Genomic DNA, 25,568 nt, shown 5'->3' on the forward strand with positions numbered 1-25,568 from the left:
GATTTAGGATCATGGTGTGAAATTAAGATTACTGTGTAAAGATGAGCAAAGGTGACAGTGATGGTGAATAAGTACAGAATTAATTTTCTCAAAGTTTAGCTGTTTGGATGCTGAGCATGGGGAGGGGCTTGGAGGTGTAGAATTCAGCAGTGACACAGACAAAACAAAAGCCAACTCCAAGCTTTGCTGCAAACTAAAACACTAACCTTTTATTCAGGTTTCAAATGTCCATCGAACTTTTTGAACAATTTATTTTTCATTTCTGCTCACTTGTGCATTTCTGCTTCTGTCCAAGAGCAGAAGGACAGGTGCCAAAATGCCATGAGGAAACCATTCCTCAGGACAGTTCCAGCATGGTTTTGCAGGTGAAAGAAACTCCAGTAGCTAGGCTCAGCACCGGTTCTTCTCTACACCGAGCCTTGGTCTCCTTTGTGGTTGGCTCAGCATCACTACTCCTGAAAGCAGTTACGCTGTGCGTAAAGCCAGTGCTCACACAGGGCCAGTTTAACAAAGGAAGAATGCAGAGATGATTTTATTTTGTTTTGGTAAAAAATAAAAAGTAAGTAAATATTTCAAATGCTGACGGTGAAATGCTTGTGTTTATAGAAAAGCAGCAACTAGTGATGGGGATAAATATTCTCCCAGGTCATTCTTCCTGAAGGGGCCATTTGGCATTGGTTTTTTTAAATAAATATAAAAATTTAGTAATTAACCCTGGGGTCACTCATGGGGTATCTAATTTTACAAATCAAAATGCTCCTTGTGAATTTTATTTGACAAAAGTAATGGAATTTACTCATTAATTATTTGTTGATTTTGAGTCATTATTTTTAATCCAGAAATGATGGTGTAGAATGTCAAAGGGAATTGTTCTCTCCAATTTACCCAACTGACAGTAGCCCATCTGGAATATTCAGCATGCACATGTAATTGGCCATTTGGCTAGTTTGTTAGTGGGTAGGCAAAGAGGAGGAGAAAATGGAAGATGTGAACTGAAGGGGATAGTTGTACCAATCATGAATTTAAAACGTAAGCAGTTTGCTGAGGCAGCTTTAACTTGAGGACCAGTGTTTGTGTATTAGGACTCATTGCCCTTGATGCCATTAGAGGAAGGCCTTAGTACACATGAAAAGTTCATAAACATTATTTTCAAATGTTCAGGCAAAATCAGGCTTTTCTTTTGCATCAGGTATTCATGTCTTGCTGTTCCTATCTGTTTTGTTTTTTTTTCTGGAGCAGATTCATTGCCGCTAATGCAGTGGGACTCCCAGTCTCCATTTATGTCCCTTAGAGAGCACTATGCGTTGATGGAGGCTTTTCCTTCTTTGCTGCAAACTGCTATAAAACATGTTCCATTTCTATTGATCTGCTGAGCTCCATTGTATGGTTAAAAATACAAAACAAGAGGAAACTCTGCCCATATTTGAAATAGGCATTTTCCCAAACTGTATTCACATTCCCTGTCCATTCTCCCTAGGGAAGTGATGGAAGGCCCATTGCTTGAGTATTTTAAAACTGGGCTGGACAGCATTAGAAAGTTGGTGTAAGAGATGGACTAGGTAATCTAGTATATTTTTTCTGTCTCTCTCTACGATATTTTCCTATCTCTGGCTCTGATACAGGAAAGCACTTCAGCACATGCTTATCTGTAGCATATGTTTAAGTCACAGGGAAACAATGAGATGTAAATGCATGCTAAGTTAAGCATGTGCTGAAGTGCTTTCCTGAATAGTAACATTTTCTTGAACAAGAGCCGCGATTTACTATTGTTCTAGATTTGTGAACAAAGTTGTCCTTTTATGCAGTGTGAATGTCTCCTTGTATGATGTCTGAAAGAAACTTCGAGAGCAATACACTTTCTCTGCACAGAAATATTGTAAAATTAGCTGTAGAATGTAGGTTTGGCTCCCTGCTTTTTAAGGATTACAGTTATGTTTAAATTTTCATCTCTGTCTAAAAATGTAACTTAATAAATTATCATTGTGCTGTGGAAAAACCTGGTAGTTATTGACATGACATTTATCTAGTCTTTATTTACATATGTGTTCAGTTGATAAACTCAGGTAAGTTTCAGTCTCTCCACCTCATGACACTCCACGAATATTTAGTTCTAAATAGAATGGCTCATTGCGGCTGCAATATTTATTGGTACAGTTCACTTAGGTTTTTGCTGCAGAACCACATTTTAGGCAAAATGTATTAGTTATGCTTACAAGAATGTATTATACATACATTAGCAATGGTTTACTAAGTTAATGAACTGTGGAGACAAGGAATCATTGCAGTCAAGTTGTATAGTTGCTGTAGTTCCTTGCATTAGTGCACTGTGCATTACAGAAGTTACTTTGGTAGCATTCATTTCATTTTTCCAGATTTGCTTTCATCCAGGTTTTCATCTGTTAATTTCTTTGGCCTCAGGACAGACTTCTTTGGTTTGGGGGAAAAAACAAACTGTGTGAAAGCTAAAAGTAACTTTCTCAGTATACATCTTATGTAATAAATACAGTTGAAGCTACTGCAGGACTCTATCTCTCTCTGTATACAGATACACACACACACAGCGCGCGCACACACACATACACAGAACATTAAAGTGAGTAGTAGATGTACTTGTAAAAAAAGTGACAAAAATAATATTGAAGACCTTGGGGCAATATGCTAATATTTGCTAGTGTGCTGATGTTGTTAGCATTTCTGTCCAAAACTCTAAATACTGTTGCTGGTGCATAACATCCTAGTAAAGTCAATTTATGGTTACAGAGGTACTTAAAGAAAGCAAGTTGTTTTTTTTCAGGCCATGGGAAGGGAATCTTGGTTTAATTTCTTTTTCAAAGAAGAAGAATCTGTGCTTTCTGGAAAAGCATTTTTCTCTGTTTAAAACTCTCTCTTTTTTTTTTTAGGCCTAACTCCACCTACAACCCCTCCTCACAAAGCCAACCAAGATAATCCTTTCAGGACTTCACCCAAGCTGAAGTCATCATGCAAGACTATTGTACCACCCTCAAAAAAGCCCCGCTACAGTGAGTCTTCCAGTTCTCAAGGACATAACACAATCAAGAAGAGTCCAGAACAGTCTGAGCTGTATGCACAGCTTAGCAAGACAACAGTACTGTCCAGTGGACATGAGGAGAGAAAGACAAAACGGCCTAGTTTGCGGCTGTTTGGTGACCATGACTACTGTCAATCTGTGAATTCAAAAACCGAAATACACATTAAAATATCCCAGGAACTTCAGGACTCCAGACAACAAGAATTTAAAGATTCTGCACCTGGGTGGCAGTGTCAGATTTGTTCTTCTTTAGAACAAGACCAGTATTACAAGAAAGAGACTTTACAGGCAAGTAAGCAGGGTTCCCACTCTAGCAGCCGAAAACAGCTCCAAGACCAGGATATCCGGGCCGAACTGAATAAGCACTTTGGTCACCCCAGCCAAGCTGTTTTTGATGAAGAGGCAGATAAGGCCAGTGAACTGAGGGACAGTGATTATAGTAATGAACAATTCTCCAAACTACCTATGTTTATAACTTCAGGACTAGCTATGGATGGCCTCTTTGATGACAGTGAAGATGAAAGTGATAAACTATGCTACCCTTGGGATGGGACAGAAGCCTATTCATTGTTTGATGTATCGCCTTCTTGCTCTTCTTTTAACTCTCCATGCAGAGATTCAGTGTCTCCACCCAAATCCTTATTTTCTCAAAGATCCCAAAGGATACGCTCTAGATCAATGTCCTTTCCTCAACACAGGTCTTGTTCCCGTTCTCCATATTCCCGATCAAGATCAAGGTCGCCATGTAGCAGATCCTCCTCCAGGTACTGTCTGAGAAATGCAAATATATTTATAATGGACATGAAGGAAAATAAAACCAGAAGCAGCTGAATCTAGAGAAGCTCCTCTTATTGCCTTTCTTGAAGATAATGGGATTGTGACACAAAACACTTGTTGCCATTGTCCTTTAAACTTGCCAATGTTGAATACTCCTAGTGGAGACAGTCAGACCATAAACAGAGCAGTCAGTGAGAAATTTACTTAGCTAACTGTTTCCATTAGCTGCAAATCTGCCGTGTGCCAATCTCGTTGCAATCCATATAAGATAAAGTTCACACTGGCTGACTTGGTGCTCTGTGTTAGCATGAATAAGGGATACTTCAAAACACAAAACAAAACACTGCACTCCAAGGCTCCTAAGTTAACTATGAGATCATAAACCGCCACTAGAAAATCTCACTGGTTGCGTCAAAGAAATTGTAGGTTCAGATAATATGTAGCTCACAAGAACACGGTGTCAATAGACTTATACTAAATGATAGAAACAAATGTCCTTTTGTGTTCTTTCTTACAGATCTTGTTACTATTATGAGTCCAGCCACTGTAGACATCGAGCATACAGAAGTTCTCCTTTATATGCAAGATCACGATCCAGATCACCGTATAGTTGTAGACCCAGGTAGCATGTTTTGTTTGTATTTGGCTCATTTTTTATTCTGTTCTTCTGAGATAATGAGATGCTCCAGAAATTGTATTATTCATTTTACTTTGACAAATTCAGGTACTTGATTTAATGATGAAGTTATGTTTCCTAGATATGACAGCTATGAGGAATATCAGCATGAAAGACTGAAGAGGGAAGAATACCGCAAAGAGTATGAAAAACGGGAATCTGAAAGGGCCAAACAAAGGGAGAGGCAGAGACAAAAAGCAATTGTAAGCACTGTGAAGATAATTTTCATTTTGAAAGAGGTTTTGGGGTGGTTATTATTGTTATTATTATTTTTGGGGGTAGATTACTAAAGCTAAAACTGTGGCATCCTTCTCGCTTTTCCTTATAACAAACAAAATCCATACAAAAATCTCTTGGCACACATTCCTTAATAATTCTGATCTCTTAGGCTAATATGTGTTTTCATTTCAATTTTCATTTTGACTGTACAAATTAATTTTTTAAAGACACTACTAATTGTGACTTTCAAATCTATTCACAGTCAACAAACAGGCTTTACTAGACAAAGCTTTGTCACAGATAATAAGTAGCATATTAAACATTGGTCCCATCTCTTCATCATAAAAATGCATCTACATATATTAATCTATTAGAGAAGCAGCATCTGATACAGTACATCATCTACCAATAATTGCCAAAAATGTGACACAAGTATGTACTCCAGCATTTTGATTTCTTACACAAGAAGTAATAATTGGTATTGATAAGTGCACGTCTTAAAACTTGTGTCTTCATGGTACTCAAAAACTGTACCCAGAAGGCCTGAAGTATAGTTCTGTGGGGGGAGGGCAAATTGGGCCCTTAATGACAAACACACCAGCTCGGTCTTTCTTCTGTCTATGATGTTATTAATTTTAAGAGATTTTATAGCAACCGTTGAAACTGGCTCTTTTCTAATGAACAAGTGCTATTTAATTAAATATCTTTTCAAAGTCTTCAAAATACCTGATGCAGTGGGTTTTTTTTTCTATCCTAGGTGCAGGGGTGGCTCTAGCCATTTTGCCGCCCCAAGCACGGTGGCATGCCACGGGGGGCACTCTGGCGGTCGCCGGTCCCGCGGCTCCGGTAGACCTCCCGAAGACGTGCCTGCGGAGGGTCCGCTGGTCCCGCGGCTCCGGTGGACTCCCACAGGTGTGCCTGCGGATGCTCCACCGGAGCCGTGGGACCAGCGGACCCTCCGCAGGCACGTCTGCGGGAGGTCCACCGGAGCCACCTGCCGCCCTCCCGGCGACTGGCAGAGTGCCCCCCGCCACGGGCCGCCCCAAGCACGCGCTTGGCGTGCTGGGGCCTGGAGCCGCCCCTGCCTAGGTGCCCTGGGCACATGGGGCAAGGGCAAAGGCCATTGTTGCTGGGATCAGTAGCAGTGTTGTAGCAGTAGGGTAGTAGGATGGATCCAGTAGGGAAGGACAGTGTCTGACTTCTCTGGTTCCGTGCTGTCATTGTATGATGGTCTTAATAAAACTAAATGTGGGGGCTGCTTTCAGCCTGGCTCCCCTGTCCTCTCCTTTTGATGGCCTGTCCTAGTGTCCCCTACTTTTGTACTCGTTCTCCCGTTCTTTCCATTCTGCCTTCTTCCTACTGCTCCTCCATATCCTGCTCCTCCAATTACTCTGCCCTATTCTATCTGCACAATTTGGGCTCCTTTAGGTTTCCACAGCACTCTTCTAGGGCCTAATCCAAAGCCCATTGAAGTCAATGGGAGTTTTTCCATTGTTTTCAGTGGCTTTGTATCAGACACTTACGCATTCAGCTGACTGCAGCACTGACACATTTCTCCTTACACTGCTGGGGGCCTTAACCATTGAGATCAGGCCACAGCAACTGCAGTGAAGGGAAGCAGTGTGGGCTAGTGGCTAGAGTACTGAACAAGGACTCAGGGGCCCTGGATTCTATTCCCAGCTCTACTACTGCCCTTCTGGGCAACCATGGGGAAATCACTTTACTTTTCTGTGCTTCAGGTTCCCCAGCTGTAAAATGTCGATGTCTTTTGTAAAGCGCTTTGAGATCTATAGATGAAACGTGCTCTGAAGGTCTGATCCAAAGCCCATTGACTTCACCCTGGATCAGTCTCCATAAGAGTTAGCTGTTGTTATTCATTTGTAGAATACCAGGCTTGTAGCTACTCAGAGAAGAGCACTAACATTCAGTAGCTGTAGCTCTCACCTGAACTTCTTTGTTAGGTACAGGGCTTATCTGAAACTCAAATAGACCGCCGTCAGAAGTACTGAATCATGCAACCGAGTACATAGAAAAATGTATGTAACTTAAAACAGCAAACACCTTTGTTCTCTCATAGGCCAGCAGCTAGTCAAGTAAAAATGAGGAGGCTGTGAAAGGTTACATTGAGGTGGGCAGGGGTGAAAATGAAAATGAAGTCCAGGTATCCCCAGCTGCGTTTCCTGTATGTTAGAAGAATTTTAGACAGTTCAAAATCAAAACTCCATTAAGAAAGCAAGCACCTGGTGTGTACTTATCCATAAATCAGTACTAAAATAATCTAGCAGTGTGGCAAATTATATCCTGTTAAAATACCAATAATTGCAGCATAATAAAAACATAGAGCCCTTGTGTACGTTGCATCAGCAGAGGATGGAATCCTATCAGTTTTCTGTCACCATCATAAGCTTTATATTAAAAATGGTAAAAAATGAAAGCAGGTTATTTCCTCGCCTGTATGAATGAGCACCAGGAGTGAAATTCTTGCCCGTTGAAGTCAATGGCACAATGGGGCCAGGGTTTTACCCTGGGTCTCTCTGTCCCCCTCTCTAATGCTCCTCTCCTTAGAAAGCTCTTTTCTACTCATCTTCTCTCTTGAGAGACTCTCCTCATTCCCTCTTCAACAACAACAATCTTTCCTTCATATTCTTTCCTTGGGACTCTCTTCCCACTTACCTCCAAATTAAGGTTGCTTTGTCCTCCACCTTCGTCTCTTCTAACTCTGCAAGGACAAATCTATGTTTTCCATATAAACACGAATTCCTGAAATATGAGGCTCCAGCTCACTGTCTCATGCTACTGAGGTTGGACTGGACAGATGTCTCTTCTCCACAAGAGACGCAGAGCCAGGATCTCAGGAGCTGACTGCAGGAGATGTGCTAACGAGGCAGCAGGAGGTTGCATAGGACTAGGTAGAAGCAGGTATGATTGAGCTAAATCCGGGCAGGTATTAATGGTTCAATACACAGAGTCAGCCTAAATGGTACAGCAGCATAAATGCACCTAGAAAGAAGAAAAAAAGACACATGAATCAGGTAATTTAATATGTCAAAACCAAATGTGCAAAAATGCCTTCTGATTGCACATGGCCAACAGTCTGTACATGCAGTTAGCATCTTGGCAAATGCAAATATATATTTTAGCCACAAAATACTGAAGATGCTTGTTTCCAAAATCTAGATGCCTGTTCGTACTCCAATGTGATGACTGTATGTGTAAATGGTTGTCCATTCAATCTGGTCATGCAGAAACTGATGCCAGGTTGAGGCTGACTAAAACTGTGAGCCAACATTTTCAAACGTGGATGCCTAAAATTAGGCACCTAAATTCATATCTGACCATATAAATAAAAGTGGCTTAACGTTCAAAATGAGGGGCCTCCTCAGCTCCCATTGAAGTTAATGGGAGTTCAGCCTCCTGAAAATCAGGCCACTTATTTGGGTGTCTCGATATGGATTTAGGTCTTAATTTTAGGCAACCAAGTGGTGGCCTGAGACAATATGTATTTTTTTAAACTGGAGTTTAATAGTTTTATTAATGCTATTGTAAAAGGAGATGTTCTAGGGAGTGGTATAACACCTTGGTGAACAAGTTTTATATATGTGGGGTGAGATCCTGGCCCCATTGAAATGAATAGTAAAACTCAGTGGGGTCAGAATCTTACTCTGTGTGTGTGTGTGTGTGTATGTGTGTGTGTGTGTTCATAGAACAACAGTTGAAGCCCTCTTTAGCTAACAAGATGTATCCAAATCACTTAATAATGCTAAGTGGCAGCTTTCTAAATTATCATAATAAAGACCCCTCCATCATGACATTTAAGGCACAACTCTAAGGGTTCATGTATACTGCAGCCAGGGGTGCAATTTGCAGCTCACATAGACATACCTGTGCTAGCTGTCCTCTAGCTAGATCCAGGGCTTAAGTTGTGCCAGGACTTGCCAGGCGTGGCAGTTCATAGCCCCAGCACCTCTGGGCTTGCTGCATCAGTTATGAAAGTACAAAAAAATTGCTTGAGCCCTGGCATTTAATTGCTTGAGTCCAGCACCTCTTTCATTACCAATTAAGCACTGGCTAGATCATTAAAAACAGCACTGAGGACGCTGCTGTATGGGCTTCAGTGCAGGCTACCAATGGAAGTATCTAACCTAGGAGAGTTGTGGGGGAGGGGGTCAAGCAGGCTTGTGCAGCCTGTGCTGAAGGCTGCACTGCCATGTCCTCACTGCTACAACTGGCAGCAGTATGTTACTCGAACTGAAAATCAGCTCCTGCTGCAATCTAAAGGTGCCCTGCAACAGTTGATACAGGGAACTAAGAATCCAAACCAAAACAAGTGACGTGCTATGAAGATTCAGAAGCGCCTGATTCCTCTGAGAGTTGCAGGTAATTTCTGAGCTGATGCAGAGGCTTTTGCCACCACAGCCTATATTCCTACATGCCTAATAATTCTCAAGCTGTGGTTTCAGAATGATAATTAACGCTTTACATTCCTGGAATCTGCGGCTGGGGTAGCAAAGCTTAAGTAGTGAGAGGAATTAGCAGATGGATGAACATCACAGAAGAGACATTGTACTGGCCAAAGAACAGAGTGGCAACTCTGTAGTGTGCTACCCAGCATGCAGTGGGAAGCAGTTTAATGTCATCAGTGAGAGGGGAAGAAATAGCAAGAAGGCAAAGGCTTGAGAGCAGTGGTGGCCCGGAGGCCTAGTTGTACTGCAGAGGAAGCTTGAAAGGGCTGTAGAGCTACAGGTGTGATGGAACACAGAGCCAGCCTTCAGAGCATTATCACTTTAGAAACATTGAAACCCTTTGATGGTTCAGCAGCTCTCGACGCACCACTAAAGTGATGCCTTAGAACCAAAAGGTTAAACCATGTGATTGGCAACCTAGCGTTTATAAATCTGTGCTGCTGCTGCTGTGCTGATTTTCTGTAGAATTCTCAGTCTCCCCTCATTTGCAACCTGCGCAATCTGCAGGCAAGGAATCAGGATAACACAGTGCCCCTTTGAAATACGAAACAAGAAAATTACTCTTAACATCTTTACTTCTCATTTCTTAAGTGCTGACAATGGACATGACACAAATCTCAGGAGAGCCCTTGCCCCAGAGAACTTATAGACACAGGGAGAGTACAAAGGAAGCATCATTTTAGATCAAATACATTGCTTTGCAACATGAAGGCAAGAGAGAGACCTTTTTATAAATGACTTCTTTAAAACACACCAAACACTGCCTAAATCCCCAGTGGTGAGAGGTTCACGGTTTCTTTTGTCTCAATGATTTTCGATTGCCCCTCCTCCTGATAATTACGATGTATTATTGTATTGCAGTAGCACCTAGTGGCTTTACCTCATTGTACAAACACAGAACAAGTGCTATCAACAATCACTCTTTTTTGCCCACTCTCCTATAGTTCACCTAAGTGCGTTGTTGGACCATTGCAAACATGGAAATCAAAAACCACACAGGACACATTTTCTTTTCAAGTCTTCGTGCTCTCCTTTTTGCCACACTTGTTTCCCTACAGCAGCATTTATTCACTGATTCACTTTCGAAAGCAGGTCTCCCGTGTGACCCTGCTTGGGTTGGAAGAAGGTTGAGATTTTCCCAACTTTTTTTTTCTTTTTAATTTCTCAATCTAACCATTCCCATTGCACTTTCAAGTGGGGGCTTTGCCTGCAGCTATAAGGATGAGCTCCTTTATTATCTTGCGCTAAAACTGACTTGCAGATCACTTACCATGGTAGGGAAGGTAGTGATAGGGTTGTAACCTACTTTCCACCCACTCTTGGGGAAACAGCAGATCCTTCAGACAGGCCCAGGAAATAGTGAAAAGAGTTCAGATTTACCTTTTGGTCTCCCATGGTACTGCCTGAGTTTGTGTAAACATCTTTATATATACTGGATGATGTAGCATTATGTGGATTTCTGAGAACTGCATGCAGACCACACCCTAAAAAGGGTGGGCCAGGGTTTTGTTAATCCAAAGCAAACATGGACCATCTTGGAAGGACATTGTGAGCAGCATTGTATGAGCCTTTCCCAGTGCACTGCTGCAAGCACACCAGCAGTGCACAAAGGGGAAGGAGAAGCAACAGGGAGAGACATGGCTGAGCATGGCTTCCTCTAGTGCTACTGCCTTTGGTAAACACAGCACCCAGAAGTCACTCGGTAGCAGGGGCGGCTCTAGGTATTTTGCTGCCCCAAGCACGGCAGGCAGGCTGCCTTCGGCGGTTTGCCTGCGGGAGGTCCCCGGTCCCGCGGATTCGGCGGCAGCCTGTGGGAGGTCCGCCGAAGCCGCGAGACCAGTGGACCCTCTGCAGGCATGCCGCAGAAGGCAACCTGCTTGCCGCCCTCGCGGCGACTGGCAGAGCGCCCCCCGCGGCTTGCCACCCCAGGCACGCGCTTGGCGTGCGGGTGCCTGGAGCCGCCCCTGCTCAGTAGCAGCCCAGGAGGCAGTGGGCAGAAGAGCCTGGCATGGAAAAACTTTGTTCCTTGCAAAGCTGACATTTGGGGATGAGGGAGAGAGTTCAAGCAGAAGGAAGAAAGTTTGTGGGGGAGAGTGTTTGGGAGGCAAGAGAAAGCTCAGCATAAGATGGCAGTCCTGGCCAAACTGGACGTGCAGATGGCAAACCTGGGTCTCATTCTGACTGCAGTAAGGAAAGCTTGGTCACGCTAGGAATGCTGGCCTCACTAGCTTTTTAAATTTGAAACCATACATTTTATTTATAGATCTACATGTTTTCCTACCCACACGGTCAGTAAGCTAGTTTTTCTGAGGACAGGATAAAAAGCAGGAAGGTGATCTTAAATTAAATCCAAAGGAGGACCAGGCATGTTGGGCCAGAGGGGGTTGGCAAGGCATTTCTTCATATACCTGGCAAATCACTGAACCATACTCAGAGCTTGTGATGCAAGGTAAATGATCTGCAGACTGGGGTGAAAAGCTTGACAGTGTTTTCCAGAGTTTTCTGCACATTTCTCTCTGCCCACATTAAATTCAAAACAAAAAACTTTCCTCTGTAATTTTCCAGTGTCCCAGTTCATACATCATCATCTATAACAAGTGCAATAAAGGGCATATTTAATGTGTACATACGGACTTGTGCGTGTTACTTTTTATAAAACAAAAGGAGTATGTTGTAATCTTGTTATGCTTGTGTAGCTCCTGTTATTAAAGGTGTATGTCTTTATGAGAGGAGATTACAAATAATCTCCCTATAATCACAATTAAATCAACAAACGCCAGCCATGCCAATGTCAATGCTGAAATGAGCCCTATTCTCTCTAATACTTAGACATCATGGCACCCCCTTTAAACAAACAGTTAATGAGAACATCTTGTTGTGCCTACATATTGTAGGGCATATGGTACATTTCAGCTTTACATTTGAATTTCCTTAATTTTGTAGTTTTAACTTATTCCCTTAATGATACATTAGCAAGATTTTTTTAAATTGTTCAGTTTTGTTTTTTTACAATTATCTTAAAGATAAAAGGGCAAAAAACAAACAAACAAAAAACCCTGCACACACATCCTTACTCAGTCTCACAGAAGTGTGTGCAACAGTTATTTCCATCACATTGTTATATAACAATCTCAGCATCCATGTGTGATACATTATGTTTTTTCAGTCAAAATGTAGTATCTCAGATGACGTGCATTAGTCAGTTTGATCTGTTATGTTATACTCCATCTGGCCAGTCATTTAGGTTCAATATTTAGTGTCAGTGGAATTGTTTCTTATCAAGTGGTTCAGTGCGGTTACATCCTCTTTTTGGTAAGACAGTCTGGAAAGTAATTATTGTGCATATGCAGTCTTTACTGTTTTTAAAGTCTGTGGCGGGGGGGAAGGTCTGTGCTTCCTCATGCCCAATCATACTGAAAGCAAGCAGAGAGGAGAGGAAGGAGGTTGGAGTGCTGACCTCTGCTGCACGCTTCTCAAATCCCTCGTCGTTAACAGAAAACCCTCTGTTCACTCCTCCACCTTCTGCATAACCATGGATCTGGGTTGGACATCTTGGAGTTAGAGGTTGAGGATAGGACCAAGAAACAGCTGCTGTCCATAGAGTGTCTCCCTCGTAATCCCATGGTTATCTGTGCGCAAGTTAATGCTTCTCTTAGTTGCATTAATTTCTTTGTGCTGTGTTACTGTCAAATTCTCTACTAGTGTAAATTGGTGGTGTTCCATTAACCAGTAGAGCTGTGCCAATCTGTAGCAGAGAATTGGCTCTGAGACAGGATATTGGACATACATGTGGGTGGGAAAAGCCAAAAATGTGACAATGGTTAGGCTACTGATGTGGAGAGACCATGACCTATCTTGCTGGACTAATAGTGTTTCCATCTGTCTATCTATAACCATCTTTTTTATATTGTCTTAGAGTTAGATTGTAAGCTCTGTGGAGCAGGGATCATCTTTTCTGTGTCTGAACTGCACCTGGCACAGTGGGGTCCTGGTCCGGGAGTAGGGCTCTTAGACACTACAGGAGTTCTTCAAAGAACTGTGCTGCCTGAGTGAAGTGTTAGTCAGAAAATCCTTCAAGTGAAACTCCCAGAGTTCCCTAGGTTTGGGCACTCTGTCATGGATTTTAGCTTGGTGCGGGGGGGCGGGGTATAATGTGGAGCTATGGCTGGAGTTTGGGCTATTTGAAAAGAGGTTTGTTCCAATTACCAAATAACAACATACCAGTCAGCATTAGTGCCTGCAAAATTGCACAATTGAATAAGAATGTTTCAACATTTTTACTAAAAACCAAAAATGGAACTGTAACTATAAGAAATGTGTTATTTTGCTTTCTCAAAGAAACCACTCGTAATAAGAAATTGTCTCTAGTCTCAGGCTGAGAACAGGTCTTCCTTCATTTTGAGGTTATAAATCACTAAAAACTAGATTATGGTGGCAATGCTGACTGTCCCGTACCTAGGTCTGCTGTGTACGTGTCTAGAATGTATTTTTATTATTGCTATGATTGTTATTTATTATTTTTATTACACTTGCCCCCAACTGAGATTGGGTCCCCATTGTGCTTGGTGTTGTTCGGACACATACTAAGAGACAGTCCCTGCCCTAAAGAGCTTACGGTCTAAATGGACAGACAGACAGAGGACTGGAGTGGAGCAGAGACATAGACAGATGTTCCATGTCACATAACGGACAGTGGCCTAGACAGTAATAGAAGCACCCAGGTCTCCTGACTCCTAATTTGGGGCACTATCCCCTGGACCACACTACCTGTCACATGTAATAATACCATTTAAATATCTACCATGTCCTTCCTCAGAGAACAATATTGCCATTATCAGGGGGATGGATCTAGTAGGCCCTTTCCACCTCTAACTATACTACCATCATTATGCAGCCCCAACACACCCCTATATATGTAAATATATATCATCTGTATTGCACCTATCATAAAAAGTCCCTCTTCTTCCTTTCCCCATCTCCACAGGAAGAACGTCGTGTGATGTATGTGGGTAAAATCAGAGCTGATACCACCCGAACAGAACTGAGGGACCGGTTTGAAGTTTTTGGTGAAATTGAGGAGTGTACTGTACATCTGCGGGATGATGGGTAAGAATTTACAAGGCTATTTCTTGTTTAGAAGCTGCCCTATGTAAAAAAAAGTATGACAGTAAGATCACCGGTAGGGGCGTTACCAGTGTAAGTGCTGTGACAGATGACATGCTGAGTTCAAAACCTTATTTATTTTCTTTCAGCCTTATTTATTAATGTTGCTAGTTGAGATTTCCTGTCCCAGAAATAAGTATTTAGCTGCATGACAGGACAATCATGCTGATAAATGGATGCAGTAGCTTTGTCATTTGCACTACAGTAGCACCAGTATGTTCCTGCTTTCAGGAAAGGGTTACGTTGATGTGCATTAACGCTTTTTAACTTTTCTTCCCAACTGTATTTTTCAATTACAGAGACAGCTATGGTTTCATCACCTACCGCTATACTTGTGATGCGTTTGCTGCTCTCGAAAATGGATACACTTTACGCAGGTCAAATGAACCTGACTTTGAGTTGTACTTTTGTGGACGCAAGCAATTTTGCAAGTCTAACTATGCAGACCTAGGTAAGTATTTTGCTGTACATGAAATGTGAGTACTTGATATAGAGATCAAAATAAAACACATAATCCAGGGCTATCCAGGGTTTGGTTTTGTTCGTAGCTATTGTATTTAAGTGTTGCTGTTTTTTTAAAGGCAAATGGTTTCTGCTTATGTGGCGAAAACAAGTTTAAAAACTACAACTTTGTCTTATGGCTGAGTGGCAGGCTTTCATAGAGTTTATGTACCATTCATTTGCAATTTATCTATATCGGTATGGAAATCAATGGACCCTATTGGTGAAAATATTGCCTTGGCGAAATGACAATACTTGGAAAACTTTCTGCATGCATTATTATTCTCTGTAACATTATAACTTCTTGGTGCTGATATCGGATGTATTTATATGATCCATAAATAGAGGTAACGGTAGAGTCCCCAACAAAATAAACTTCATCATGATTTTTGCCCTTTCATATGTTTAGGTGCTAGTTATGTAGAACCAGCTGAAGACAAGGACTACAGACTCATAGGGTATGTCTACCCTGCAATAAAACACCTACGGCTGGCCCATGTCAGCTAACTTGGGCTCGTGGAGCTATAAAATTGCAGGGTAGACATTTGGGCTTGTGCTGGAGCTGGGGATCCCAGACTACAGCCCAAGCCCAAACATCTACACTGCAGAATTATAGCCCTTCAGGCTAAGCCCCACGAGCCCAAATCAGCTGAACCAGGCCAGCTATGGGTGTTGTATTGCAGTATAGACATGCCCATAGATTTTAAAGCCAGGAAGGACCATTATGATCATCCATTCTGACCCCTTCCATAACGCAGGCCATAGATGTCACCCTATGATTCCTGCACTGAGCCCAAGCTTGTAACGGAACTAGAGCTTTTACAACGACATCCAATCTTGATTTAAGGACTCCAATTGATGGAGAATTTACCCACTCCCTTGGTGTTCACTGTTCCTGTGATTGTCTCTAATTGCAAGCACTTAAGGCAAAATTGTCACAGCCCTTCCTGATATTGGAACATGCTGGGTGTAAGACCTCAGCTTACTCCCCTGTTCAGACTGTGACTCAGGCCTTGGCCAGGAGAGCAGGATGTGCTCATCCAGTGCTGCTTCTTGCAGGCAAGACTGTTTAAAGTGTGTGTGCAGGTGTTAATTTTTTACAGCATGCACGCAGGTGTTTGTGTGTGCACATACAGAGGCCATATGATCCACCTGAAAATTGGCTCTTAAATATGTTATCATGCATACGTTCATCATATATACATCCTATTTTAATAGCAGCAAAGAGTCCTGTGGCACCTTATAGACTAACAGAAGTTTTGGAGCATGAGCTTTCGTGGGTGAATACGAGTATATGTTTTGGAGTATTCACCCACGAAAGCTCATGCTCCAAAACTTCTGTTAGTCTATAAGGTGCCACAGGACTCTTTGCTGCTTTTACAGATCCAGACTAACACGGCTACCCCTCTGATACTTGATCCTATTTTAATGACCTTTTAAAATGCGGATTATTCACTAAATATTAAACCTTAGCTAGTACCTGTCTAAATAGAATTAAGGTAAAGCAGATATTCTTTTCTGACTAAAATACCAAGGGAAATGTTATTACAGTACCTTCATTAATTGGTTATTGTGTTTTTATGAATTAATGACCACAATCATTAAAATCTCTGCATAACCCTGTAACACAGGGCTAATGAAATCTTGTATGCGCTGCCCTTGGCTTTGTGTGAAGCAAGAAGTGAATACAAATATATTTTTTTCTAACCAATTGATGTCTTCTCAGAGTAAATGATAAAAGTGATATGCATTGTTCACAATGAATATGCTATAATTCACTTCACTTGCTAAATAGATAGTGTAAAGCTGGGAAAAGGCAGCTGACTGCTGAAGAGATATGGGACTGATGATGAAAATATAAAAGGTGGCAAGTCATTTGTTCAAATGTTGGCTGATAAAAACAGCAAAGACAGATTGAAGTCTTGACTTGGTTTGACATATCTTCTTGCAGTGATGAAGCCGGGGTGTATCTAGTATCTCAATACATCTGGGGCTTAAAATAAGCTTCCTGACGGGGACCCTCTTGAACATTATTCATCATTGGCTGTGGGCCCTTCAAGATCTTTCTCTATTGAGTGGGATCCTCAAAGTATTTCTGAGCTGAACACCTTTGCTTTGTACTACTGACAGCCTGTGCCTCTCTCCACTTCAGATTGCCCTCTCTGAATTTCACAGACTGTGTATCAGATATAGGGAAATGATGGAGTGAATGTTTAACTTCATGAGTCCGTATAAGGGCAGAGGCAATTAATCAGCACTGGGTTGAACGTCTGACCTAAGGATCAACAACATCAAAAAAATACTGGGAGCTGCTTTTGAAGTGGCCAGAAGTTTAGCATTTCCATGATGAGGCCTAATCTCAAAGTCAAAAGAACTTGTAATGTGCATTGTGTATTCAATGCAAACATATCTCATGATTCAACCTCAGATGTTAAAAATGACTATCATATATGTAGTGTAGCACAAACACAAGAACCAGGAATAGTCAGTATTAAATAGTGATGTGTCTGAAATGAAATGCCCGCAACCTCATCAATGTACCATGGTCCCACTTCTGCATTACATTCATATCATTACATACATAACTTTTCCTACAAGAGAATGGCCTCACTGAATTCACATGACTAGAGTTACATGAGTGATTGTGCAATCTCGGGCACGGTGGGTAGGTTACTTCCAAAACACAAACTTAATATTTGTTTAATCATTGTAATCTGGACTGTTGAACAGCTGTGTCTCCTTAACTCTCTAGCCTGGGGTGCCTTTTACACTGTTTTGCTGTCAGAACATCCACTCCTGGCCTGCTCACACAGCCTTCAGCATGCAAATACACTCCCAGCTAAATACATGAACACTCTGAGCAGTCGCTCATGAATTACATACAGGGCAACACCCTCAAATTCTTAGTCCCAGCCTTGTTCCCCCAGAAATGTGCTGCTTCTACTGTTCAGTTCCCTTCCAAATAGTACAAGCTCTTAGGAAGTCCATCATTTCATCAAAGGAAAATGATAATGCACCAGCCTTGTTATCCCAAATGGAGTTTCCCATGCACTTTAATCCAAACACACTCGTTAAGATAAAACAATAAAATACATTTATAAACTAAGTGATTACAAGGGATGATACATAAAACTCAAGATTGGTTACAAAAGAAAATAAAAGTGTAAATCACAAGCTAGTACTTAACAAACTAAGAGAACTTAAAAGTAAATGGTTTTGCCTCACCATTCGCTGGGTGGGTCTCCTTTCAGCCTGGGACCCTTCCCCCTTAGTTCAGTTCTTTGAGAGCTGTTGATGTCATGAGCAGAGATGAAGGAGGAGAGAGGTATGAACTGTCCCTATGATGAAATGTAAATTTCTTTTTTTACACCTTCCCGTTGATGGAGAATGGCTGCAGATGATAGTTTTTTAACACCTGACTGTGGTGTCAGTGTGTCTTTGTCTCTGAAAAGCTGGTTTGGGCCTGCTTTTTTAAAAACTTGGAGCATGTTACAGCAAGGATACATAATAGAATCTTATAACTTCACATATAATGTTGATACACATATTTTACCAGGACAATAATGTTCAGCAGATTATGACACTTCAAATGATACCTCACAAGGCATATGTTGTTTAAAATGTATCATAGTCTTGAAAAAGTGATGAACATAATAGTATAGACCAGCAGTTCTCAAACTATGAGGCAGGCCTCTGAAGGGAGGCATGGAAATGTGTCAAGATATGTGCGAGCTGTGTACTTTTTTTTTTTTGAAGAGCTCTCGCTGTCAGCCCTGGGTGGCTCATGCTGAAGGTCCGGGCACACCCAGGAGGCAGGAATAAAAGGGACAGCGGGGGCCTCGCCAACCTGGGGCTGACAGCAAGAGTCCTGTCACCTGAGCTCAGGCTCTCCTTCCCTCCCCACTCAATCCCTCACCTGGGGGCGACAGGCCTCAGGCTTTCCTTCCACACTAAGTTTGCTGTGAAAAGTGATTGACAAATATCACTTTTCACATTGCCACTGTTACTTCTGCGCTGCTGCTGGCACAACGCTGTCAGAGCTGGGTGCCTGGCCAGCAGCCGCTGCTCTCCACTCTGCCTTCAGAGCTGGGTGTTGGTATGTGTACTTGGGGGGAAGACCATAAATGACTACAGACCCAAAGAAGGGGGGCCCAATCAAATCAGTTTGAGAACCACATTATTATTTATCATTTGTATTATAGTAGCATCTAGAGATCCCAACTGAGGGTCGCTAGTGCCAGATGCTGTGAATGGATGACTGGAGATGGATCACTCAATAATTTCCCTGTTATGTCCATTCCCTTTGTAGCACCTGGCATTGGCCACTGTTGGGAGACAGGATACTGGGCTAGATGGACCTTTGGTCTGACCCAGTAAGGCCATTCTTATGTTCTGTACAAAGCCATAGTCTTTGCCCTAAAGAGCTGACAGTCTAAATAGACAAAGTAAACAAAGGGAGAGAAAAAAATACAGGAAGGTGAAGTGACTTGTCACCCAGCAGGACAGTTGCCAAGTTAGACATAGAATCCAGAGCGCCTGGGTCCCAGTTCATTGTTCTATCCACTGCCTTTCTGCAGAGCCCTTTATCCATGATTTTAACCTGCCTTTCTTCAAGCTATGATTTTATTAGAAAGCCCCTTTCTTACACAAAGCTTCTCCACTACCCAAAGTCTTGATTCTGGCACCCTGTCATATTACAGGGACATGTGAATTTGCTCACTGATGCCTTGTTGTTTCCATAATGCTAGTGATTCAAACTGATATGAAGAACAAACTGAAAGCCTTAGGAAGCATTATTGTGTGGGGAGGGGGAGGGAAGTGTCAATGAAATTTGCAAGATCTCTTAGCTCACCTCTGCATCTCTTGGTTTCAGACTCAAACTCAGATGATTTTGATCCTGCTTCCACTAAGAGCAAATATGACTCCATGGATTTTGATAGTTTACTTAAAGAGGCACAGCGAAGCCTGCGTAGGTAACATGCATCACAGCTGAGGATAATGGAGGGATGGCGAATACCTCACGGACATCATGTCCTTCAATAATGGACAATTTAGAAGTCATACTTAGGAATTTCTCCTACTTTACACTCTCTGTACAAAAACATGGTTTACATGAACACAGCTGCTTGAAGAGTGAAGAGGCAAAATGGATATCCAGGAAGCACATGTATATCCATGGGTGTCAGCTTTACTTTCCTGGGGTGATTGGCAGTGGGGGGGTTCTGATGTTCATAGAGAGTGCAAGTGCAAACCCCTTGAAATGGCAGCAGTTCCACAGAGTTACACTTAAAATGTAGAACTTCAAAATGTGTACATATCACATTTTAACAAAACAAAAATCAAATTGAGAACTACAGCTGCTGATGTCTGGGAATCAGACGCTGCATTTCTTTAAAAAGGCGCTTCTTCCCACAACATAATGATAATATGACAATCCAGAAGAAACCACAGGTCCTAGAAGCTGACTGTCCTTTTATTTTGTTTTTCTGATGGAGGAGAAAATGAAAGGCTAAACCTTGCCTAACATTTTGAAGTTTCATCTTTTAATTCTGACACCCATGTAAATGTCCAAACTGTTGATCTTCCACAATGAATTTTTCAAAGCCTTGTTAATGGTAAAATGTGCAGCTTGTTCAGCAATTTTATTCTGATGAGCGGACATGGTGTTGTATTACTAACGAGAGTTGGGTATAACTATCTGGGGGAGCGATGTGTACAGATAGCTTATTTGCTACATTCTCTAATGTAGTTGAGTATTTACTGATGTGAAATGGGAGTATTTTTATTTTGTGTACATACTGTATGACAACGTTCTTTTTTGGTTACAGCTATGCACTGTAAATGCAGCCTTCTTTTCAAAAACTGCTAAATTTTTCTTAATCAAGAATATTCAAATGTAATTATATGAGGTGAAACAATTATTGTACACTAACATATTTAGAAAGCTGAACTTATGCCTATATATATTTGATTGTAACAAAGAGAAAAGTGTGCGTGTGTGTGTGTGTGTGTGTTGAGTGCAAAAATATCAATGCTTTACACACATTCATCCCTTCTTTGGTGACCTTATCTAAGAATTTTGTCAAGAACTATCCAAGCCCAAAAGGTATTAACCACTTCTGCAATATTTTCCACATTTTTCTCATTGTTTGTTTTTCTTTTGCCGTTTTATACACTGAATTTGTTAGGGGAATGAAATTTTCTCATCTAAAATTTTCTAGGAGATATCATAATTTTATGTAAAATCTCTTAAATGGGTAATGGTTAAGAAATGTTTTTATTTTATGTATCAACAGTAGTTTTGGAACTAGAAGTCAAAAATCTTTTTAAAATGCTGTTTTGTTTTAATTTTTGTGATTTTAATTTGATAAAAAAATGCTGAGGTACTAAGCACGGTATGATTTTTACAATAATTTTGTGTGTCTAAGCACTGTTCTTGAAGCCAGTAATCTTTTCATTGGCAGAGCTTGATGGTATTTATCTATATTTTTTACAGTTATGCATCCTGTATAAATACTGATCCTTCATTCCTTTGTTTACTAAAGAGACATATTTATCAGTTGCAATTAACATATTTATTATAAATTATGAGACGACTAAAATAATAAAAAGGCCAGTGGAAATTTTGTACCTAGGATGCATGACACTTGTCAGGTTGGAGTAAGTGCTTCATTTGGAAAATGCAGCTTTTGCAGGAGCAGTGTTTTTTTACTATGCACTACCATGGCCTCAGATGTGCCCATGACATTGTTGATGAAATTGCTTCTGCTAAATTAAATAGAAACTTCAGGAAAAAAAAACTACCATTCTGAATATCAGGATTTCATCTGAACTTGGAGCTTCTAGACTGAATCAGTAAAGTTTGGAGTCCGCTTGTAAGTTTATAGATTGGTATTCTATTACTGTTTGGCATTCATGACTTCTTTTAAAGATATGGCACACCTACCTATTTAATCTCCCTTCTCAGCCCGACTCTTAGAAAACTGATTTCACCCCCAAGCCAATGCAGCTGATTTTGATAGCTGCATTCATTTTATCACCAGCATATTGTGTTCTGAGAGATTCCACTGTCTGTCTTGTTGGATGCTTGCTTGATTTTTTGGCTTCTTATTTCTAAGTAGATAGATAGCAATAAAAAAAGAGAACTTTTTCACAGGTTCAGTGTTACAATTGTAACATCCTTTAATCTGCATAATTCTTGTCGTTGCTCTGTAGGTTAAAATGCAGGTATTTTAACTTTGATTGTGTGAATGCCAAACTAAAGTTTACAGTTTTCCTTTCTGGATTTTGAGTATCTTCTGTTGTAAAGAAAAGACTATTAAAAGCAATAAATTATTTTTTAGAAATCAATATTTAGTATATCATATTATGTGTTCAAGGACCAGATGCATTACCTATTTTGCCTTTAAATTCCTGTGATTAAATTTTAAGTATGTTCTCTTTTGCCCTGGATTGCTGAGATGAACAAATTGTGTGCTTTTCTCTTCCTTTTCCCCCCCTCCCCCTCCCAACAGACATTATACCACAGTTCAATTTTTTTTTCACTGGCCTGACAAATATTCTTTTCTTGAAGATGGCTTTCCTCCGTGGACTTACAGATTGCATATGAAATTAACGTAGAAGTAGGATCTCTGAATAATCTGAATAAAGCTATTTGTATCTTTTGTAGACACTGTGGCTAGCCCATCAAAATGTAAAGTTAGGGATTTTTGTTAAGAGAACATTTCAAATTAGCACATGTATCACATCATCACTAGAGGCAAACTGCAGTATAGATCTGTATGTCTTTTAGATGAAGATTGTACCGTTGCTTCCATGCTGTGGTAAGTACCACATCTGCAATACTGGTAACAGAACTGGTACTTAGGAACTATGGTCTTTTCTAGAGATGTAACAAAGTAATTCCTACATAACACAAATTGATCTGAATCCAAACAGAAGGAGCCTAAAATTGAGGGGGAGGGGGATTCTCAATCTGTGTTAAACAACTCTGAACAACAGTTGGGTTGCCAGTGCCGATAACAGCACGGAGAGAAAAGTTTGTGCTACTAGGGTATAATAGTTGGGTCAGCTGAAAAAAGAAAGCCTTCTTTTCATCTCTTTAAATGTAAGCTTACAGTAGGTAATGATTATGTGTCCTTTTTGATGGCTGTAATGAGAACTTCAATCACTGTAGTATAAGATCTGATCTATAAATGATCTAGAATAGCCATGTAATATAATGTGATGATTCTAAATTTGTACTTATATGACAGACATTTTCAATAATGTGAACCACTGATCTGATGGAGCTACTGTAAAATTTGTACAGTAGGTGAAAGTGTAAAGCTATTGGTTGGACTATGCTGAATAGGGAAAATGAACTATTAGTTTAGCCCTAGCTGGGCTATTTTCCACCTGCCAATTCTACATGTACTGTTGTGGTTTAATTCATTGTATGAAAATTCCTGTGATTTTTTTTTAAATGTGCTGTACACATCAGCCTCACTGAGCAAATAAAGGGAAACGAATGTTTCAAATTCATTTCTGTTTCTCTTATTTATCACAAATGAATTAGTGGCCTATTTTCTAGCTGGACACGCACTGGGTTTCCTTTTACGTTCTATGTATGTTCATAGCGGATTTCAAACAATACAGCTTGCATCTGGGCTATTGCTCTTTGTTTTGAGCAGGGGCAAAATAATGGGTTTACAAAAGAAATCTACTAGGTGAAAAATTGCTCTCAGATTTTTTCACCTGATGTAACTAAGAGTCACTTTGAAAGATCAGCAGATCTAAACTTTCAGTTTAGAACTCGCTTAAGGAAGAGTTATTGACTGTTCAGCAGTTGTAATGGGGTACAGCCTTTCACTTCTAGGTCACCCATTTGAATCTAGCTCAATTTGGTAAAAGGGGTTGATATTAATATTGGCTGAGGACCTCCGTCTACTGCCTAATGAATAACAAGCCTCTGTATCATGGAACACCCCACCACAACTGGCACTCATTAGCATCGTTATCTCAGTAGAGAGGCCAAAGTGTTAACAAGCATGGAGATTTGGGGCTCAAGCCTCCTTTGCAAATGGAAGATGTACACCTGCAGAGCCATTCACATTGGCTCAGGTAACACACAGGCAACAACCTCAAAGTTCAGTACAAAGCCTACTACAAAGCAAAGTGCATACCCAGTATGGTGACCTGGCAAACTATACTTTCAGAATGAATGCACAGAAAAGAGGTGCAGGTGGAAGGGGAGAGAAATGAGTTTATTGGCTGCAGTTACACTGAGCTCTCATGCATGGTATATTAGTGAGAAGTCGGTGACCAGAAAAACCCCATGCTATGGCACTCTGCTGGGAACCTACAAGGATGATTAGTAATAAAGCACCAGGCAGAACGGCCTTCTCAATGGCTCTTCTAGTGAGCCCCCTCTGCATGATTAGGGGGAGGGATAGCTTTACCACCACCACCAAACCAGTGGTTTGAGCATTAGCCTCCTAAACCCAGGGTTGTGAGTTCAATCTTTGAGGGGGCCATTTAGGGACCTGGGGCAAAATGAGTACTTGGTCCAGCTACTGAAGGCAGGGGACTGGACTCAATGACTTTTCAGGGTCCCTTCCAGTTCTGAGATAGGTATATCTCCATATATTATGATGCTAGCTTGAGGTTTTAGTCACCTTCTCCTCCAGAAGAGAACTGCGGTGCATGCGGATGGTTGCCAATACAATGCTGGAGGTAGTCTGTAGATAAAAAGAGGACTGTCTGTCTGAGAGATTTCAGGAGCTCTAAATTCACTTTAAAAACAATTCTGCTCATAGAGCATATTTCAGTTCTGTCAGCTCCTACCCTGTCCAAATTACAACTCGTTCCAAATCCTGCCATTCATTTGATCTTCTGTCTGCATGTGACTCTGACTGACTTAAATGCTTCCTGCTTCCAAAGCATCCAGTTTAAGGTGCTGACTCAGGTATTTAAGGCCTTTCACTCCAGACTTCCATCTTAACTAAATAACACAGTTTCAGTAGTGAACCAAGTTAAACTGCTTCTGCAGCTGCTTTGTCTGTTGACATGAAAGGAGATTCTAAGTACGTACTACTGCACTGAAAGGGAGGAAGTATGGATCTCTGCTGGGGCTATGCCTACTCCTCAGTGTCCCCCGGGCCCAGAATTGTACAGGGAAGGCAACCATTTTTGTGGGCACAAGGACAGACACCGTGTCCTCTGTCATGCTGTGTGTTTTGGCTCACAACTGCAAGTACCTGCCTCAGGCAGACTTTAAAAGGAAGGCAGATGCCCCAAACTGGTGCTGTGTTCTCTCATTAGATTTCACCACGCCAGTAACAAATGTGAACTGTAACAATCTTACCATGGCGTTACAGGCAGGCACCTTAAACTGGTGCATGTATCTTGCCACCTGGGCTTAGTGATAAATGGTCATTTGTAACAATAATCACATCACATTTAGGTTGCTTCCAGTCCCAAGAGACCAGTCACTTACCCCAGATCAACTGGTACTCTAGAGCCTACACCAAAGACAATGCCTGTAGTCAATCCTGTAATAAACTTTCTAAAGGTTTATTAACTAGGAAAAAGGTATAAAAGAGTTATTTACAGGATAAAGCCAGCAAACGTACACACAAATTGTTACCATCTAAATTCTAAGAGTGACAGAATTGTAGTGATCTGTCAATTCAAAGTGTCTTTCAGGGCAGCCCCAGGAGGCAGCCCCTGGCTTCAGCTT

General features: G+C 41.2%; 1 protein-coding gene across 3 annotated transcripts in view; it reads left to right on the forward strand.

Moving 5' to 3' along the window:
- PPARGC1A (PPARG coactivator 1 alpha) overlaps positions 1 to 23,371 on the forward strand; it is a 78,669-nt gene extending 55,298 nt beyond the window's left edge. For all 3 annotated transcript variants that reach the window (XM_045019418.1, XM_045019419.1, XM_045019420.1), the window contains 6 exons: positions 2,901 to 3,813; positions 4,344 to 4,448; positions 4,585 to 4,705; positions 14,169 to 14,290; positions 14,647 to 14,798; positions 19,722 to 23,371. In XM_045019418.1, the coding sequence (XP_044875353.1) occupies positions 2,901 to 3,813; positions 4,344 to 4,448; positions 4,585 to 4,705; positions 14,169 to 14,290; positions 14,647 to 14,798; positions 19,722 to 19,825 (1,517 nt within the window). In that variant the 3' untranslated portion in view covers positions 19,826 to 23,371. The remainder of the gene's footprint in view (positions 1 to 2,900; positions 3,814 to 4,343; positions 4,449 to 4,584; positions 4,706 to 14,168; positions 14,291 to 14,646; positions 14,799 to 19,721) is intronic.
- Positions 23,372 to 25,568: the final 2,197 nt, after the last annotated feature.

Source organism: Mauremys mutica, chromosome 5, assembly GCF_020497125.1.
Source record: "Mauremys mutica isolate MM-2020 ecotype Southern chromosome 5, ASM2049712v1, whole genome shotgun sequence".
Taxonomy (NCBI): domain Eukaryota; kingdom Metazoa; phylum Chordata; order Testudines; family Geoemydidae; genus Mauremys; species Mauremys mutica.